Below are 20,548 nucleotides of genomic sequence, written 5' to 3'. Positions count from 1 at the left end.
GATCGTCTCCGGTGGTCCGGCTCGTAGCGCCCAGCAAGCGAGGGTCACCCTTCGCCGAGAGCCGCCGCGGCGCGCCTCTTTTCCTCGGGGCCACTCGATCGTCGCCATGACAGTCGCGTCTGGTTCTTTCTTCTCCGGCGCGAATGATGCGATTCTGAAAGATTAGCGTGACCGAAGAGGAAGACTCAGGGAGCGGACAACTCTCTTTCTCAATTCGACGCATTCATCCACGAAAGAGAGGAGCCGCCGCCGCGGGCGGAGGCACTCTCCTCCTCCTCGCACAAGAGGCAAGGAGGAAAGAAAAGCTCTTCCCTCCTCCGCGGCGACTCGCCAAAGAAAGACCGCCCCGGCTCTGACAACAAAAGCTGACATAAATCATGCCTGATTGGCAGCTCTGACAACGGGCTGATGGATAGCGTTGTAAAAGTTGACAGCTGGCCCGACGCCAGATCATTAGCTCGGCCGGGCTTCCATTGGCCGCGCCGACCGCGGAGAACCGTGGAGGGAAAGGAGAAACCGGAAATTGATGGGCGTGACGTCACGGGTTGGCTCCTCCTTCGACACACCGGATGTTGGGAGTTCGCGTGCACGTGACGTCTCCGCCCGGAGAGGCGCGATCCGGCGAACGCACCGCGCGCGCAGAACTCGCCGCGACTCAAGAGCGAGCGGAACGTCGTTACGCACCGTGCTCCTTTCCGCGATCTCTCAGCGTCTGCGCCGGCCTGTTTTTTGCTCAGCTGTGACGGACCATTCTCGCGTCTAGACTGAGACGCAGCTCGCCGGGACATTTGCCTCCACGGAGGCTGGATTATCATACTCTGCACGGGATTACTCGCCGCTGTCTGCGTCGGAGAAGTCCCGCGCTCACATCAAGTTTTCTTCGGCCTCGTCGGGGTTCCATGACCCATCACCATGCTGACGTCAAGTAATCAGTACCTGAGGCCAGAGTTCCTGTCTCCGCTTCCAACAACGGTGAGTGACCCTTGAGATCTCGAAAACGCGCTCCAGACAACTTAGTACATCGGAGTGGCAACATCATCTGGCAAGCCAGCCCGATGACGTTGACACACTTCGTGTCGCATGGACAGTCGTTGACAGTCTGCAGGCTTTAAGAAACGGCAACAGACACTCCGTTTAGCGAAATTTTCTGCGACTTTTTATGCGTCCTAATTCGAGTTATCTCCCTCGATAACTCGACTTAAGGCGGACGAAAAAAAAAGGAAGCAAGCAAGGTACTTTGAACTCTCGAGCCTCCAGCAGTTTTCACAGTCATGACTGTGCAGCACTTGTGTACATATCAGTTGCCCGGTATTGACTGCCAGCGATGTGAGGCATTAATAGAGTGTGAATGTCGTGTATATGTGGAATAAGCGGGGCTCACGCGGCGAACCAGGCCGGCTCGTTGGAGAAATGATTCGTTGCCCGTCCGGTGGCGCCAACGCGCGGCCGCGGAGTGCACTAGCGCATGCCTTTGCTGAGCTTGTGCAGAGATTTTGTCTGAAAATTTCCGTGACACGTGTCTGTGGCTTGTGCAGCCCAGTGGTGTCCATATAATCGTTCCCATTAGATACGGTGTGTTTAGAGGCGATTTTACCTTTAAAGTCCAAAACGACTGCTATATGGAAAGGAGTTGCCGGTGACCTCGAAACGCCAGCAGCTCTTTTACGAAATAAGAGATTGGTAGTAATCTGATCAATTCAGAGAAATGTTGGTTTTCGCTGAATGCAGGACTTGTGTTTGCACGACTATGCAAGCCAGTGTGATCAGACATCCCCCCCCCCCCCCCCCCCCCCCTCCTCAGAAAAGTAAAAGACGGGAGAATTAATCCTGACGATTTTTTCTTGATTCCTGCAAAGTTAACGTGATGAGGCAGCTGTGGCACTGACGTCAATTCTCTCAAAAGTTCAATGCAGATGCGTTTTGCAGCTTAGCATACGAGCATAAGACAGCGCTATGCCGTAGTCGTGTCGTTTCCATGAGCAGTTCGGTTCTCTTTGGCCTATTCAGTTGTCCGCGTCTCTCGTTTCTTCGCCGTAACTTTCATACCTGCGTCACCGAAACGATTTCGCTTTCAACCGGAGTTGGCGAGAATTCCTGTTAGCACGTGAAGCCAATTTAAGCGAACTTGTCTCGCGCGCGTACCAGCGTTGGGGGTTGCTGAAAGCCGCAATGCGTATGCTAACAGCTGAAGTCACCTCAGAGTTACACATTCACGTATGAACAGCCTTGCAACAGCGAGCTGACGTCAGGCCCCGCTGGAGGTAGTGTGTTTTTACCTGGTCGACGTCCGATTATACTGAGTTCAGTCGGCGCGCACGAACCTGTCGGGAGTGAATTACGGCTCGCACCGAAGCAGAAGGTGTAGAGGGGAGCAGCGCCTTTTCGCGAGCCGTCTGTAACGACGCCTTTTGATGGCACCTGTTATTAATGTCCCCGCATACCTGAATAACGGCGTTCCTTGGAAGCCTTTCGCTGCTCGTCCACTGAATGACGCGTTCATCCAGCTGCGAGAAACGAAATGGCCTCAACCGCTCCTATCGGGACTCGGGAAACGAGTGCCGAGACGTTCTTAGTGGCTGTTACACTATCGGGGGGCAGCGCAGCGGGACAGCGAAAATGATCTCCTAGTTTCGTCATCATTCTCCTCATGCACCAGGGTCGCCGAAGTGAACCCCGATTTCAGGTCCAGTAATCGGCCCGATGGTCGAAAACCGTTTACGAACCCCGGTACACATGTTAGTACTGACTGTTTTTTTCCGTGCACGCTGCATGATGCAGATAGTTCAGGCGGAATACGCTCTCGTAAAATTTTACGGACATGTTCCTGCGTACTCTTGGAATGGTGTTTTTAAAGAATGGTGCCCCTCTGTCCTGAAGTCGTGCGCGGCGAAAAGTAATTTATGGCCCAATTTGCCTCATACACGATGTGAATCTGCTGGCGTTCTTTATTGCACGCCATTGGCGATGAATTGATACTGTCCACAGCAAGAAGCGACGGTCAGTAAAGCGCAGCCGCGCATCAGCGGCCTTTGTCCGCGTGGAGAATGACCACGTCGTCGTTCAGCGGGACCGAATCGTTAAAATACTTTCATGCGGAGAGCGGTATTTGGTTCAGAGCGTGAAATGCCATTTCTGTGCGAGATTTTACAACAACGGACCAGACATTGTATCCCGTGGATTCGCTGCAATAAAATAACTGGAGGAGGCGCGGAAAGTATGGGACGCGCCGTAGTGAGTGGCTGGGGATAAATTTAAGTCGCTTAGTGTTCGTTGACATGTGCCAAAATCTCTTTCACGTGGACGTTATCGCTTCCGCCACTGAAGCAGCAGCCGACGCTGCCGGGTTTCGAAAATACAACAGCACAAGAACGGAGCTCTGCGGCGTTTTATGCGTTGATTTCTAGTTCTGTGTGAACCGCACGAGAACCAGCACGCGCAACGCTACATTTTACTATCACATCATCTTGACGTATGTATACATTCACTCGACGGAACTGAGCTTTGCAAAAGTTCGTATACACGCCATGTGTATAGCGCACGCCCGGTTGATGTGCGTATGCTTCTCACTCTATAGTGAACGGAGGCAGGGCGAGAACAGAGCGCAAAATCCGCGGCTGCCGTGGTAGACACGTAGATAATATATAATTTATGCGACAGTGTACGTAAGGCACTGTAAGCGGCAGTTGGCCGGTGCGCTCTACTCATGTTTGCGTAAGACGCTCGAGTGGTAAATGCTGATGATCGCCCCAGACATCGGATGCTTCAGCTGTGGACGTATTTTGAAGCACCTTCAGAGTGCCTTTCGTGCGCATAAATGCGCTAGCACACACACGCATACCGAATAGTTCTTTGGCAGTGCGTATAGCCACAAAGACAATGGCGATGAAAATTTACAACGAACAAGTAAAATGAAGCAAAAACCCTGTCTCTGTCTTGCGTCCGCGTTGACCACGTGGCCGCGAGGCAGTGTGTGCAATCCGCGTGGGCCGTATACTTGAAGTAGCGTAGTCACATCTCATCTGTGTATAGTCGGTATCACGAGATTCCGGGCGCGTCCCGTAGATCTGCATCCTCAAACTAGAGTCAGGATGCAAAGTTACCCAACCGACAAATGTTTTGTTTCACACTGACGTTGCGCTGCTACCGCTGCGTGCCTCGCGGTTTATTGCCAAGTCCGCTCTTTCAGTAGCTTATATATATATATATATATATATATATATATAGAAGCTCTAAGTGCGTCCACCAACCATGCTGCATAACTTAGTAAGGCCGCGCCTGGGTTTTGCAGGTTTATCTCGCGATTACCCAGGGCATATCTGCCCATAATATTAAGCCATAACGGTAGAATTGGAATGCGATGGTCGTCGGCTGAATTCTGAATTAAATATACTGTTTATTTCTACCGTGGCGCAACGGAACCACTTGAATACAGAGGACACCTTGAAAAAGAAAAGTCCCGTCCTACGCGCGTTGTGTTCGTTTCGAATCTGGAATTTGTGTGTTATTTTATGCCGTGGTGCCATATATATATATATATATATATATATATATATATATATATATATATATATATATATATATATATATATATATATATATATATATATATATATATATATATATATATAGTCCCGTACGTCACGACGACGGCTGCCGTCGACGCGGTGTGAAAAGGGACGAGAGATACAATGGCCGGGCGCGTGTATAGTGAGGCGTCGTCGAGCGCGGGACGATTAAGCCGCGCGCTCGGGGGCGCAGCGCAAATTGATCGGCCCCGCTGTCCTCTTCTTCCTGTTTTTCCCGCAGCCCGCTTTGAATAAATTGCCGCCGCTTGCTGCCACTCGATTTTTCTTCCCGCCGACACGATGGCGTTGTGAACGCGGATCGCCGCGGAGGAAGCCCACTGTCTGGGCCCGACCGCGGCGGTCGCGTTGGGCGCCCATGCTTCCAGGCTGCGGGGGAGAAAAAAGAGCGCGCCTGAAGGCGGCAAGATATATTGCGCGGGTATCCGCGGGTGCAAATCTTTCTTTTTCCCCCTTTTTTTTCTTCCCTCCCGAAGGGACCTGCCTTGTCGGATCGCGATGCCCAAATACTCGGGGATTACCTCATTTCGCGCCGAGTACTTGGGCGTTGCATCGCGCAAAACTGCGAGCTTTATCAAAATGGAAATCTCTCGGCGACTGGCGGTAATCGAAAACAGTTCTTTCCTGTACAGTACGTGCTCGAATACGAGCCGCGTTTAGTGGCGGGGTTATATTTTGTCAAGCCCTAACGAGGCTCACGGAGGACGAGTTTAATGCTCCCGATTTTGTCGACCATTATATACACACAGTGACGCAAGGAGCGCCCGTAGAAAGATCAGCTGCGCTACAAGTGGGAAGGTGGCTTGCGGGAGTATAATTTTGGGTTGAAAGTCGTCTTCGCAGAGAGCTTGTGAGGGCCTTCTGCTTTCATTGGCTCGCGGTTGAATCACGTTGTGCGCTCGCGATGTCACGCGACATCTAATCACATGCGGAACGATTCGTCTTCGCATAACCCTCTGAAGCGACAGGAGCGTATTCACGTACTTTCAGCAATTCAAGTAAAGGGTGAATATTATTGAGTGTGTGGCTGTGTGCCATCGTATTTCACGCGTGAAGGCGATTTCATACGACGTCCCCGCCCGTGATTACTTTCGGCTCCTCACTGTCGCTTAATATGAGCCCGCGTCATCAACGAGAGGCAGCGTGCCTGCCTCGAGCTGGCTACAGTTCTCGTATATCGATTAGCTACACACCTGAGCTAACAACGCTTAGGTGCTTGCCTGGTGCACATGGGATGACGTTGCCACCTAGGGCGTAATTTAGAGGTTTGTCCGTTTTGAGTCCGTCTCAAGGTTTCCCCCTTTCGAGTGCTCCTTGATTATATAAGTCAAGACGACACGGACGTCACGCCAAACAAGCAGGGAGAGGGCTAACAAGACAAGCGGTTTCTGTGCATGGCAGAGGGCCCACAACCACAACTACGACTGGAAACGGGCGCGAAAAACAAGGCGTTTTTGAAACGGGAACTGAGGATTCCGCCCCTACTATATATGCTGCGAGAGCGGACGTAGAATGCGGGATGAAGTTTTCACGTCTGGGTATGCGCACCCGACTGACTTGTGAACAGTTGAGCTTTGATCGGCTAAGCCTTTTTTACAGTTTTATAGCTTTTACGGTGTTGGTTACTTTTGAGCACCATCCTTCGGTTCAATTTTTCTGATAAAGATCGCGGTTCTATGCGTCAGAGCTACACCATGAGTTGTGCGACGTGTTTCGAATTGTTTTCTCTCCTTAAATATTGTACATGTGGGCTTTTTTTTTTTTCACTGCCATCATTTTCGAGTCAAACGATATGGCCACTACGGCCTACAATCAAAACTACACCCTCATGGCTGAACAACACAACTCTGCAGCTGATACAGAAGCACGGAACGGCTAGAAGTTTTATTCAAGGGCGTCTTTTTTTATTCTGGTGTTATACCATTTCTCTGGCCAGAAAAGTAATGATTTCGTGTTTCTGCGGCCATTTGCGACGGCACCTATGTGCTTGGCCAATTAAGCGTTGTGAACAGCATTCCACAGGAGCTAACGATACAAAATGGTCATTATTTTCTTGTGCGTTCGTTTTCTTTCTTCTCTTCAGTTTACAATTTATTCCGCTGCCTGGGGTGAGCGCTGTCACGATAATGTTTTGCTTGTCTCCTAAATCACCCGCGCTGACAACGTCGCCGCCGGCCTCAAACCGACGGCCACACCGCTCCCATAAACCCGCTTAAGCATGAATAAAGCGATTTCTCTCTCTCTCTCTCTCAGCTAATATACCGCCGGTGCCAGATGAGATCATGTGAACGAATATGTGCGCATATATAGCATGGTGTAGCCCCACTGGTGCTGAAAAGACACTGAGCAGTTTTCATTCCGTAGTAAATTAGCGGATTTGTGTTGTCACTCGAAGCATGCTTCCACACCTTGGCCAGTGCATGCTGGGCAGAGCTGTCAGGCTTAACTTCTGAAAATCGCCGCTTTGATTTTACATTGTCTAAGCGGAACGTAGCAGCCTTGAGTGGTGCGCAAGCACGGATTGTAACCTGTTATGATTGCGGGAAGCGTGTGCGAATGTGAGCCCATTGTGACGTCACCTGTGCGGGACATCACTGTGTGGCCGTAACCGAAGTTCGGGCCAGCGAGGCGCACTGGTAAACAACTTGTAGTCGTTCTTTAGAACCGGTCCCCGCGGCGAGACAGCTATGCTTTATTTTCGCAGCTTTAAAAAGAAAACGCCACAGAAGTACGGTATACCTGGCACGTTACCAGACGTCAGATTTCTGTACAAACCACGCTGAATGCAAATACTGTCGTACTCTCGAGACCTGCTGAGTTGAGCCAGCACCATGAGGAATTTCAGCACGCTCCACTGCACTGCTACTTTGTACAAGCGCACAGTTTTTTGTTACATTAGATTATACTATAGGGCGGTTTGCGCTGCGAGAAAAATATTTCATGGTGTGTTCTTCCTACGTCATGGCTATATATATATATAGCTATATATATACATAGCTATATATATCATGGCTATATATATACAAGACTCTTCGGTCTTGTTTACTTGGAAGATTCGATGCGCCGCAGCGACGAAGTGATGTCGCGAACCGAGTGCACACAGTAGAGATTGGGAGGTGGCTGGTGGTGAAGTTTCTGGGAGCGCTATCGATTGCCGTATCAATCGTTTAGGGAAAAAAACGGAAAGTGGCGGGCATCACTGTTGTTATGTCCAAGATGGCGACGCCAATCTTCGTTGGGGTCCCGTGCAACTCGACAAAGCGAACTTCGAGATCAGTATAGCGGTACATGTGTCCCACATGTCGCAATGTTTTGCTCTATTTGCATGAAGCTACCGCTACAATTTTACACTGCAAACGTGCGATATTAAAAATTTTAATGTCTCAGTTCGACTTACTTACTACATTCGGTGATACAGTCGTCCAACTGAAAAACAAAAGAGCGCTAGAGGGCCACAATGAACTTTTTAAAACACAAATTTCAGGATTTTGTTTATGTCGACCACAAGTTTTGGTGTGGCTCATGGATAGTAATGGTCATCGCATTCGCACATATTTCTAGACTACGCCTGTATCTTGTCCCTAAACCCAAATGACACAGAAACATGTTCCCTTCAGCTCTTTGTTTTCCGTTCGCCCGTCGTTTGCTGTTGACTGTATACACTGGTAATAACGGTTCAAAAGAGCAGTGATACAACGAAACGCTATCGCATTCCAGTAGATAACCGTCGTTGAATGGAATGCAGGGGCACGAACGTTCCTTGCAGTCGCAAAGTTTACTTCGGCTTGGGCGCCGCTCGTCCGCCGCCACAAAACGCGCGGTTTCGTTCATTTTGTTTAAATAGGTCGTGTTTTATCCACTTCGGCCGCTAAGGCGATGTTCAGACTACCGACGCAAAAGCCATATAGTGGTCTATGGACGTAAAAAAAATGGTGGGTCACGCAATTCGGTTGGCTGAGTCGTGAAATGACGTCATTCGTTAAAGTTATTACGACAGTTGCGACAACAGTCTGAACCCGGCCTAACTGTCCCGGTACGAACGGCATCAACTAAGCACTCTTATGCGTCCAGTTACACAACTGCTTGTACGCAATCGACCAATGCGTTTTCATGAAAATCCGTTCGCGCAAAAAAACAGTAAAGTGGAAGTGTGGGCCTGTTGGTTCATCATGTTCAGGGAAAAAGCGTTGTTTTTCACTGGTTTTTTTCCCTGAACAAAAAAACGTTTTCGCATGACCCGTCGTTACGCACACCTTTACATATATGTGTACGTACGCTTGTTGCGTACACTGCAATAAAATGGAAATATTCGTAATGTGACCGACGCACTGGTTAACATAAAGTTAACTAATACCTACTCCCACCTACTCCCGTTGAGGACTACTCTGTTTGTAATCGCCCGGCCGCGCACAACTTGCAAACATTGACAAAAGGCTGCTGGCAAGTCTTTTCCGCTCGGCTTTGGATTGAACGCAGTAACTGAGCAGGAAGGCTATAGTTAGCTCAGTCAAGAAAGAAAGAAGTTGTCAAACAGTACTAGCTGTTAATCGACCAGATTTAGAGAAATCCCCAAAGTGAAGTAAGTTTGTGTGAAGGAAAATTTGACATTCACCTCGATGGCGGTGGTCCCGGGTTCGAATCCTGGACTAGGATGAATTTTTCTTCAACTGCGAAGTTTCCAAGGAAGCTGTACAGCTTTCCTTTGTAGCCGTACGGCTGCATTGAGGAGGATGTCAAATTTCCCTTCACAGCAGTAGGTATTGCGGATTTCGTCTGCTCTCTGCCGAAACTTGTTTTCCGCGTCTTTCGATCGAGCGACCGCTGCCACAAGCTTGTTGCGTGTTTTATACTGCGTATCTCCGTCGCCTCCACCTGTGATTAGTGGCGTAATTTTTGTTCGGAATAACTCGCTCACTTCTTATAGTTAACGAATTGCCGAGTGTTCGTACGAACATGCAAGGCTTCCGGTGAATCACTTTGGGCGCCATTTCCCAATTAATCCTGGATACGTCCGTGCTTGCGGAGCCTCTTGGGCGTTGTCCGAAGAGGTACATTATAATAGACACATTATTAATCACGAATGGCGGAGAGTTTTAGCTGGCCGTATTTAACGGTCCGCTCCGATAGCAAGCGGGGGCGCCATTACGCATGCCTGCCGCGCTTGGACGCGAGCGGCATTGGCTGCTGACGCTCAGGTTGTGCTGAGCGGGCCGCCGGGAAGTTAACACCTCGAGGTTTTAAATTGCAAATAGGGGGCGGCCTTTTTTTGTCCCAACGCCAGTTGTTATTCGCCAGTGCGGCGAACACAATGAGACGCCTCTCTCATATCGAAAAGGTCGAGACGCCATGATGAGTAACAATAAGAAATGGCGAATTAAGTGATATGTCGCCGTTAGCAGTTTTAACTCGCAAGGTTGAAAGGGACCAAGCGCGCAGTTTGACTGACAGCTTCCCAGAACCGAAGGCAGCTGTCTTCACGCTGCCGGTGATGGAGTGCCTCTCCCTCCCGTCGCAGAAAGACGCTGCCTTTTCGTGCTGAGGCCGACGATAGCTGGCTGCAGGGGCGCCATAGCGACAAGCACCGCTCCGGATTTCAAAGTGCGTGTGCGCGTATGTATATATGTATATATATATATATATATATATATATATATATATATATATATATATATATATATATATACAGCAAGAAAGGTTCCTGGGTAGTAAGTTAAGCCTGCAGTTATAAAGTTACAAGGAAATACAACATTTGTTCTTATATTTCAGCCGGGGACCAGCCTTTCTCGAAGATCAAAGCTTGGCATGGGGCGACAGAGTTTAAATACCTTGTTAAACTCTGCTGAGGCCATGTACTACCTTCATTTTGGAGAAAGGCCGGTCCTCTGCCGACGAAACATCAGAAGACTGCGCACTTTAGCGTGTGCGTCTATATTTATATATTTATAGCGTGTATCGAAAGTATTCACCTGAAGGTGTACAGTCGTCAAAACTGTTAACAACAACAAAGAACGAGGTGCCAGCGTATGCACAGAGCGGCAGCTTACGATAGCACTCGGGCTGCTAAGCCAGGCTGTGCGCATGCGCTGAAACACCCGAGGGCAGTAGGGCAGCATCGTGAGTGCCGATAGCCAGGCGCCAAAGATGCGGCTTAAGCTATCGTGAGCTGCCACTCCGTGCGCAGGCAGGCACCTCGTGTTTTGTTGTTGTTAACAGTTTGGACGACTTTACATTTCAGTTTTCTATTCATGTCGAATTTGGCGCAGTCAGTTTATAATTCCGAAATCATTTAATAAATAAGCCCAAGCGTCGGCGTAATTATGTCGGTGTAAGTTTTAATATTTTAACATTAGGGGTTCTGGTGTCTTGTTTCCCCCCTCTATCTTCGGGTTTTCTATGCTGCTGATGCAATGGCGGAAAGGCGATGCAGTCAGTTGGGCTACAGAGCGTTACTGTAGTCTAACGGGAACGAAGACCACTTGCAACGCTTTATATCGGCCGGGCATATTTTTTTTTACCTTAACACGTCCCGCACAGATACGGGAGAAGTGGCCATCGCCCTCGCCATCATGGGTACACGGGCCAGCGTAATCATATCGGATTCCAAAACCGCCATGCGCAATTACGCAAGAGGGAGAGTTTGTATGGAAGCGGCGCATATACTGCGGACCCGCTCTGAGACGACATCAAGACAAGTCCGTCTGGTTTGGACACCAGCGCACTCGTCCCTCCCGGGGAACGAGATGGCACACGAGGCAGCCCGAGGATTCTGCAACCAGGCTGACTCTGAGTCCGAAGAGGTGCCGTCTGACACGTGGGGGAGGGATCGGCTCTGGACATATAAGGAAATTACCCAGCACTATAGGCTGAGTCGCCTGAAACTTCCGGCAGCTCACAGATCCCTCACAAGAGGACAATGAGTAGCGTGGCGTAGGCTGCAGACATTCACTTTCCCCCACCCCGCCCTATGCCATCGACAGTACCCAGAAAGGTACCAGGACACATGCAAATGGTGTGGACTGCCAGCTGCTTCACTGGCCCACATGGTTGGGTCCTGCCATCTCAAACCCCAGTCCGCCAACCCCGGATTCCACATCAGTAATTCCGAGCAGTGGGAGGCCGCGCTGCTCAGCTGCATTCCCGAAGTACAAGCTGCGGTCATCCAGCTGGCTGAAGACGCCGCCAGGGTCCATGGGCTCCTGGCCGCCGTCTGACGAAGCGCCCACCCGGAACGTCTCTCTCGGGTGGTTACGCTCAGCAAAGATGACAAATAAAGTTCTCTCTCTCTCTCTCTCTCTCTCTCTCTCTCTCTCTCTCTCTCTCTCTCTCTCTCTCTCTCTCTCTCTCTCTCTCTCTCTCTCTCTCTTTGCACCACTGATACGTCTACCTGTGCGGGAAATTGGTGATCTACGACGTTATAGAAGGAACAGACATAGCTCTGCTTTCGCAAGTAGGGTAATTCGTAATTTGTTACCTAATGTTTCAAGCAATGAAATTACTGGGCCTAGACCGTTGACGCATCGTCTGCGATTTTTTTGAACCTAGCTATGATCACCGAAATTGACATGCGGCGTTGGGGACGCAGAACTTGGCGCGGTTTTTGATCGTGGCAGACCTAGCATGTTCAGGATTATACCAGTCTGTACAGTGTTTCGCAGTTTCGCTGTTGCGAAACTGCGAACACTGTACAGTCTTGGTATCAGGCAGTGACGCCGTCGCTGCCTGATGGTTTGTTTCAGATTATTTGCTTCGGTTGGGGCCAACGTCAATCTCTTACCAGCACTTCATCCCTCAGTAGAATGTGGTGGTAGTCGATATAATGTGATTTCAGCTCTGAATTATTGGAACGAAGGGACAACGAAGGCAACTCCGGGCTTCGTAGGTCAAACCATACACGTACGTTGAACTATACGTAAAGAAGAAGCGAGACTAAAGCAGACTCTCAGCGACATGTCCACGCAATCAGAGATTATGGCTTTGGCAGGTTAAGTGCATTGAACTGAATGGGTTACGTAGCACTACCTTTGTTTGTGATTGGATGCGAATATGTGTCGCGCTGGCTTCCGTGGTCGCGGATTTTGTTTCCTGCCGTGTAGGCGTAGTAGAGAGAGAGAGAGAGAACACGCATGTGGAGAAATCTCGGCGAACGTTATAAATCCAGAAGTAGTCTTAACTACAGCTACAGAATATACGACTGGGCACACTATGTAATGAAGGCTTTGACTATCAAAACAAAAAGACATGATGACATCCGGGCGTTCTGCTTAAAGAGGAATTTTATCGAGCTTTTCTCATCAGCCCATTTGGTAGTGATACTTAGTAACGATTTAATACGGCGCACAATGTTCGTGAAAAGACGCTTAAGTTTGGTAAACTAAGCTTTTTTTTTTTTTTTTCAGTTGAGCGCGATCGTCGAGTCTCCGCTTTGCTCTGCGGTATAAAATATCTAGGCTTTGCATTCTACCTCGCTAGTTGACTAAACAACACTTCAAAGGGGGGAAGAATGTTCGAGGAACAGTGCGGTTGGCGTGTGCAAAATGTTTCAAGCGAGACCCAATCCCGGTTCGTGTGCGACGAAGGCCGAGCCATTTTGTTTAGCCGGCGCTATAAACGTCCATCAAGGTTAGCGCGTGTGTCACATCGTGAGCGATCGTACATTGTGAGTAGCAATGGAAGAGCTAACAAACGCGGCAATCGAGAACAGTTGTCTTGTCACCACTTTTCTGGGTTCGAACTAAGCACTTCTCGGTAATCGTACTATTTCCATCCGCGGCGATAAGGTCGCCAGAGAAAGCGGGGAATTAAAGCAGACGTCACAGTTCTGAGAAGCGCGTGACTTTCTCGGCGGCCGCGGAATCGATGCGGCGACCTACGCCGCATGCATACATAGACCGCGGATGACGCACAGCGAAGACTTGTTTACCACTTGACTTGCCGGTCGCGCGCTCTTTCGCCTGAACCGCTCGTAATTCACACCTAGAGCAGAAATAAGACAAGGCGTAACGGTAAATAACATGATATGCCCTCGGCGGCAGCCGACAGCGCCACTGGGGCGATAAATCAAACAATGGTTTTCAAATTTTGATCGAACGTGCCGAGCCATTGTTGTTCCGCAAGCTGTTTTCTTGCGGCTGTTGAACCCAGCCGCCTACCGGTCGGAACAAATGAAGAGCGGAGAAGAAAAAAAAAAAAAAAAAAACAGGCGCGCTATATTGCGTGCTGTGCACTTCATTGTCTCGAGCGAGATGTGCGCCGCTGTTCCCTACGCGCCGAGTGACAGGAGCAAGACATTTCTACGGACCAGACAAAGGTGCCGAGACGCCGCACATGTGTTACAAAGCGCGGGCAAATAATGCCCGCTTCCGAGAAGCTACGCCGGTGATGGATCGAGCCGTTCGGATGCTTTGGCCTCTTATTATTCCTGCGCTCAGAAGATCAGGAGAGAAGGAGGGACAGAACAGAGACAGAGAGAGAGAGAGAGAGAGCGCGCGGGGCGTTCGACGCCCGACGTTAGCACATTGGTCGCTGGGCCAGTGACGCGTGGAACTTCTTTTCCTTGTTGCGCGGTTAAACGTACCAACGGGAATTTCTTGCAGATGTTTTAGCTTCCGCGCGAACATTCATTTGTGTATGTGGACCTCATTTTCGAAAAGGCGGTATGAATAGCAGTCAACGCAGGGAGTAAGTTCTCCGGGACATCCTGAAGAATGGCCGCCATAGAGGTAGCGTAGTGTAACCTACAAGCGCCATGTATGTTTCGTAAACTGATTTTGCTTGGTGAAGCAGGCCGTGTTTCATGCCTTATACGGCGCTTGTGCGTTGTATGCGTCTGCTAGCCTGAGCCGTTATTAATGCGACAGAACTAAATGGTCCATTAAGCGAAAAAGCCGACATCGGCGTCTGTAGCAGCGAAACGTCACCTAACCCCCCCCCCCCCCCCCCCCCCTTCCACTGACTGCGGCGCGTAGCACATATTCGCAGGGGCGTATTTACTGTTGTTTTGCTTGCACTCACCATAAGTGCCTAGGTGCCCTCGGAAATTTGGTTATACATCTCCGCGGGGATTTTTCTGGCCATGCTTATGGATGTTAACGCGCCCGTTTCGTTCCGTAACTTCCCGTAACGTAACGATCCAGGAAGACTCCGAAGGAAGGTAGCTGGCTTGTAGTAGGTAGAAGAAGTGATGTTCCCTACTGGGAAGAAAAATTCCCATTTCTAGGTTCACAAATTCCCTATTTTGTGAGATTTTCCCCCGCATGTTTCTCAAGAATTCCCTCCAAATTTCCCTTCATTCTCGTTTTGTAGCTGATAGATCTTTACGTGGATTCCTGTTCCGTTTGGGGCGTTAGCCAGCGCCACCTATGCCTACTTTACGTAGCCGTCAGGACGCAGATGTCGTTCAGAGATTCAGAGTGAACTAAATTCCACTACATCGCCGCTCAGCAGCATTTGACTTTGCAGCTCATGTTCTGCACCAAACAGCATGCTCACTATACGTGCTAAATCTCTAAGTTAAAACTTCCCGTATGAACAATAGCCACACATGGTTGGGTAAACGAGGTATTTAAGCTAAGCTCCGGGGCTGTGGGCACGTCTTGTTAACAGCAAGCGGACTAAGGCGTACCCAAAGTAGTTTTTTTTTTTGTATATTGCGCAGTATTAATACATGCGAACAGGCTTCAGTCCTTCAGCCGCCGCTGTTTCATGCGTTACTAGATCTTTCTTATGGACTATTCTTTCCTCTATGCTCTTTCGTATTTTATAAACTGTATGGGAAGCGGTCTAGAATGCTTGTGGCTTGCGGGAGCACGACTGCGGATATTTGAACATAGATCCGACGAAGTGTAGCGGAACTTTTAAAAAGAAAACAGAATGATAAATGATGCAAGGTCCGGATTACTGGCATTATTTTTCCTTTTTCCTCCGAGACTCTTAAAATTCCCTGCATCTATTAAAGATTCCCTTTTTCCCTTTTGACCAAAACTACAGCTGAAATTTCCACGAAAAAGGGAAAATTCCCCGCACGGAACATCACTGGGTAGAAGCTTGAGATTTCGGGCCCTGTGTGGCGCACTCGAAGTGCATTGCAACTGCTATTTGCAGCTTCGCCCGATGCTCGTCGAGTGCCTTCGCGCCTGTCTTTACTTGGGGTGTGTAGTGCTTTTTGTTTTGTTTTGGCGCTTTCAGTGGTTTATGTTCAGTGCAACGTCAGGGCGCCTCATTTATGTTTGTTTTTCTTTTCCTTTTCTCTTCTTTCGCCCGCAGCTGGACGCCAAGAAGAGCCCTCTGGCACTACTGGCGCAGACATGCAGCAACATCGGCGCTGACAACCCCAACATCAAGCCTATAATCCCACCGCTGGAGAAACCAAAGGACCAAGACAAGAGCAAGGGCAAGTCATCGTCGCTCTCTTCTTCTTCGACGTCCTCATCGAGCCAGCTGGACGATAAGCCGTCCTTCAAGCCCTACGAGTCGGCGAAGAAGGAGGACGCAGCCTCCAATGGTGACGTGGGCGGCGGAAAGAAGTCCCCTTCCTCGTCGTCCAAGTCCCCGCCGCGGGTGGCCAGCTCTTCGCCCGCCGCGTCCATCGCCTCCAGCGGCAAGGCCTCGCCCACGGCGTCCGAAGGCGGCCACTCCAAGTCGGACGCGTCTTCTGGCTCCGCGACGGTCATCACGACAACCAGCTCGTCGTCCTCCTCGTCTACGCCTTCGTCGCAGAACACGCTGAGCGGTCTGGGCTACGGCGGCGCAGCGGCCCTGGGCCTGGACCTGGCGCGCGACAAGGACGCGCTGTCGCAGCTGACGTCGCTGAGCGCCGCCTACAAGGGCCTCAACCCGCTGGCCAACTGCTGCTCCCCGCTGCTGAGCGGCCACCTGCCGAGCGCCGTGGACAACGCGTTCCAGGGGGCGGCGCTGGCCAGCCAGGCGCTCAAGCTGGGCAGCTACCCGGTGGGTTCGCCCCTGTCGCCGTACGTGGGCTACGCGCGCGTCAAGACGGCCGGCGGGGGCACGTCGCTGGTGCCCGTGTGCCGCGACCCGTTCTGCACCAACTGCCAGATGAGCATGCAGAGCGCCCAGCTGGGCGTCTGTCCCAGCGGCTGCTCGCAGTGCAGCCACGACCGGCTGGGCCCCGGGCTGGGCCTCAACCCGGCGCTCATGCCGCCCGGCCTGGGCTCGCCGCTGTACCCGGGCTCGGCGGCGCACTCGATGCTCACGCGGCCCAACGTGTGCAGCTGGATGGTGGGCGACACGTACTGCGGCAAGCGGTTCTCCACCTCCGAGGAGCTGCTCCAGCACCTGCGCACGCACACCAACCTGTCGGTGACGGACTCTGGCGCGCTGCCGCTGCTGTCGCCCAGCCTGTCGGTGCCCTCGGCGCCCAGCGGCCTGAGCGCGGCCGCCGCCGCCTGCCACCTGCACTACAGCACGGCCCCGTCGCTCACCACGCCCGCGGGGCTGCGCAGGACCTACCCGACCAGCCTGAGCCCCGTCGGCTCGCTCTCGGCGCGCTACCACCCGTACAAGCCACCCATCCCGGCCTTCCCCGGCACTCCGTTCGCGCCCCTACCTCACCCGTCGCTCGGCATGTACTACTCGCCCTACGGACTTTACGGACAGAGGTTAGGGCCTCCCGTGCACCCATGAGCCTTTCCCCCGTGGACACTCGCCAGTGCAGTGCCACCTCCCCCGCGCTCTACGGCTGCTCACATGTAAGAAAGTTCTCTCGCGTGGACTCTGTGCGTCAAGGCGTGGCCCTCCTCATCCCGAGCGTAGCACTGTGTTATGTAACGATCTCCTTCGGGCCCTCGCCGGCTTTGTGCGTTGCTCCCCCGCCGGTGTTGCTCTTTCGTTCTGTCCCCTCGTTTCTCCTCCTCAGACCCGCGTGTTCTAGACTCCCGTAGCGGCTTGTTCCAATCTCCTCGCAACAGATATACTTATTGACAGGCTTATTTGTGCCGGAAATATATGCAAGCAATATGCATCACTTCCTCCTAGTTTGCCGCTGTAGCGTAAGCAACAGGGAATGCACGCATTTAGCCGCCTCTGTGGCTCCATTTAAGCATTCGCAATAATACCATCTGCAAGCTTTACGCACCCAAAAGCGCCGTGTGATTTCAAAAGCGTAGTAGCCCACATCACTCGCACAATGTCACAGTTTCCGTTTTGTTTTGTTTTCGCGGCCTTCTTTGTGCACAAATGTCAGCTTCACGCCTCAGTAGTGGATTGAGGCTGCGCTAAAATAGCCGATTGAAGAAACAATGCGTGGTTCGCAGTTTTGTGAAGACACGAAGCCCTGCTTGTGCCTCGCCGCGTCCCTCTTGACATGGCTTTGACTCTCTCAGACGTTCTCCCACCTGTTCACTGCAGTGTCGCTCCCTCGATGCGTGTGGCGGTTGTTGGCGTACTTGGAAGGGCGGGTGTCGTTCTCCGATGCTACGACCCTGCGCTGTTAATGTTCACGCTCACTTTCAAACTTTAGCCAAAAGTACTACTCTGGGGTCTTCCAGCGCGCTCTTTGTGAAGTCGTTATTCTGTTTACTTTTATTTGGTTACACACTTTCGTGCTGTGCGTTTGTAAGAAACGGGGGGGGGGTGTAATCAGGTCAGCTGGCAGTTGGAACGGCCCATCATGCATCGAGAGGGAGGCCGAACAACTCGCTGGAGTATTTGCACACCATGACGGTAGCTTGTCACATTGGCTGTAGTTAACGGCCGTTGCTGCTTTGTCTTCACTGTTACTTATGACCTTTGCCACTGCTCCGCCATAGGGCACTTAGCCTTTTGACGCTGAATAGTCGCACGGTTTCTTCAGGGAGTTCTGTGCCAATTTGGCCAGCGTCAAAGTTCAATTTGCAGTATAGCGAAAGATGGGTCCTTGTACGTTCTCTCTCTCTCTCTCTCCCTCGCTGTCAAGCTCAATCAGGAGTGCTGCCTATTAAATCTTCGTTTCTTTTAGGTTACTAAAATAGTGAGGAGCGGCCCTTGCAAGTATCACCGCGAAGGTATTCCCACTTCTATTTCGTTTCGCGAGCTCAAGCCGAAAGGGAGAAGGGGCTGCTTCTGCACATGCGTACATGTTCACTGCCATCGTCGAGACCATCGCTAAAATGTCGCATTCAGTTTAAGTATAAGCGCCAATTTCACCGCCTCTTTCATTGTAGACTCAGGTTGGGCTCCCGCGTGAGGCGCTGTACTGCAACGCGCGGAGAAAGCGGCAAAGTGCGCAGTACGATATTCATAACGAAAGGAAAACAACGGCTAAAAGCGGCGCGCTTGGTCGGGTACATTTTTCAGCCGGCAACGAGCGAGGCATCTCCCTGATTGCCCCATCGATCAGGCTGACGAATGGCGGCCGGCGCGACGCGATGGCCTCGCTAATCTAAATGTAGCGTTTCTCCGCATGGGGCCAGATTAGCATACCCCGTGAATCGCGTGATGCGAATGCGAGATTGGCCGGGAGCAGCATGCAGTCCTGTGCAGGCGCGCACTTTATAAACATTCGTCGCGGCGCAGCGTTTTTGCGACTCGGACACGCGCAGAATTCGACCTGCTCGCGGACGGATGGCTATCTTGAACGACGAGCCGCGGGCCGAAAGCGCACCTGCTCGTCGTGCTTGCGCTGTCCGAGCATACCGTTCTACGGCGGCGCTGAGGATAGCATATTAGGTCCAGATTAACCGGGATTCGTTTGGTCTTGTGTGCTTTATCGGCAGCTTGTTTGCGTGCTCCTTGATCAGCTGGCTACGAGATAGAGAGAGAATCTCGGGCTGTAACTAAAGCCCACGCAGCTGTTTTTTTTTTTTTTTACCGCAAAACGTGAGAGAAGAGAGATGACACGGATTTACATTGATGCAGTTTGTTCAAGTGACTCCTGGGCTTCAATATCAGGCGCGCGTTGTAGGCTACGCCTTTTACAATGCGTGACACCGATAGACTAGTGCTTTATAATATAACAGCTGACGTACCGTAAAAGGGAGGGCTAAAACTTGGATGGATCAGCAGTTTTTCCGCGTCACTCTTTTGGGACGCAGCGACTGCTTAACTTTATCTCGATCCGCATATCCTGCTTGCGGCTGTGGGCCAGCTGTGTTCGAGTCCGCCGTGGTGTACGCGTGCGTTTTGTCGGGTCAACGGGAAAGCGGCAGGGGCTAAAGCCACTTACGCCGCCATGCGTCGGTAGGGCCCGGTGGATTTAAACCGATGGGGCGGTGTGTTGCTCCTAGGCCGTTAACCTGAGGGGCCATTTTTCGAGACAGGCACTATCGGCGCAGTGCAGCGTTTCTTCAACGTGGTGCGATCTCTCCTGACGTCGAATGCTAAGTCAAGGGTGTCCAAAGCGTGTTGCCAAAATAACCCTATCTGTTTTTGGGTTTTTTTTCTCTCTCTCGCTCTCGCTCTCTCTCTCTTTTACTTCGAAATGTGTTCCAGTTACACTGTCTCGTCTCTTTATTCATGTGGGAGGATTGTAACATATACACTGTACAGAAATATGCCTGTTCGCGTTTTTGTCTCGTGTGTTGCGCGATTTCTTGGAAAGTTGGTGGTCACTTTCATTGTTTTCTTCTTGTGTGTGATGATCGAGTCGTGTACATTAATAATATATTTGAAGCCAGCGCGTGCGAAACGCGCACGCGATAGCCTTTGTTTTGTATTATTATTATTATTATTTTGTTTATTGTTGTACATACCCCTTGATGCCGATGACCCTGCAAATACATGACACTGACGAAAAACCTGAGCATTTGTTGCCTCTCACTCATTCCTCGTCTGCTTCTACGAAGAAGAAAGATGGGAGCTTTCAAGCACGGCAGTGAGCTCCCAGGAACAGCGTGTGATCCTGGTTGGCACGCTAGATAGGCTACTGAAAACTGACCGCAAGCTGCTGGTGGCACTGCGGGTGTGCCTTCCCGCTGTCGTGGGAGCTGGATCGAGTACTAAAGGCGTTGTCGCTTTTGCCATCGCCAGGG

General features: G+C 51.0%; 1 protein-coding gene across 1 annotated transcript; it reads left to right on the top strand.

Moving 5' to 3' along the window:
* The first annotated feature begins 626 nt into the window (after positions 1-626).
* Noc (zinc finger protein no ocelli) lies at positions 627-20,317 on the top strand. Its single transcript, XM_077686148.1, has 2 exons — positions 627-972; positions 15,846-20,317. Exons 1-2 carry the CDS (start codon positions 913-915, stop codon positions 17,223-17,225), a joined length of 1,440 nt encoding a protein of 479 aa, XP_077542274.1. The 5' UTR covers positions 627-912; the 3' UTR covers positions 17,226-20,317.
* The last annotated feature ends 231 nt before the right edge of the window (positions 20,318-20,548 follow it).

The sequence above is a fragment of the Haemaphysalis longicornis genome, unplaced genomic scaffold (genome assembly GCF_048455015.1).
Source record: "Haemaphysalis longicornis isolate Haplotype H1 unplaced genomic scaffold, Haemaphysalis longicornis Haplotype H1 scaffold_1, whole genome shotgun sequence".
Taxonomy (NCBI): domain Eukaryota; kingdom Metazoa; phylum Arthropoda; class Arachnida; order Ixodida; family Ixodidae; genus Haemaphysalis; species Haemaphysalis longicornis.
This window is presented reverse-complemented; position numbering and strand designations above follow the sequence as displayed.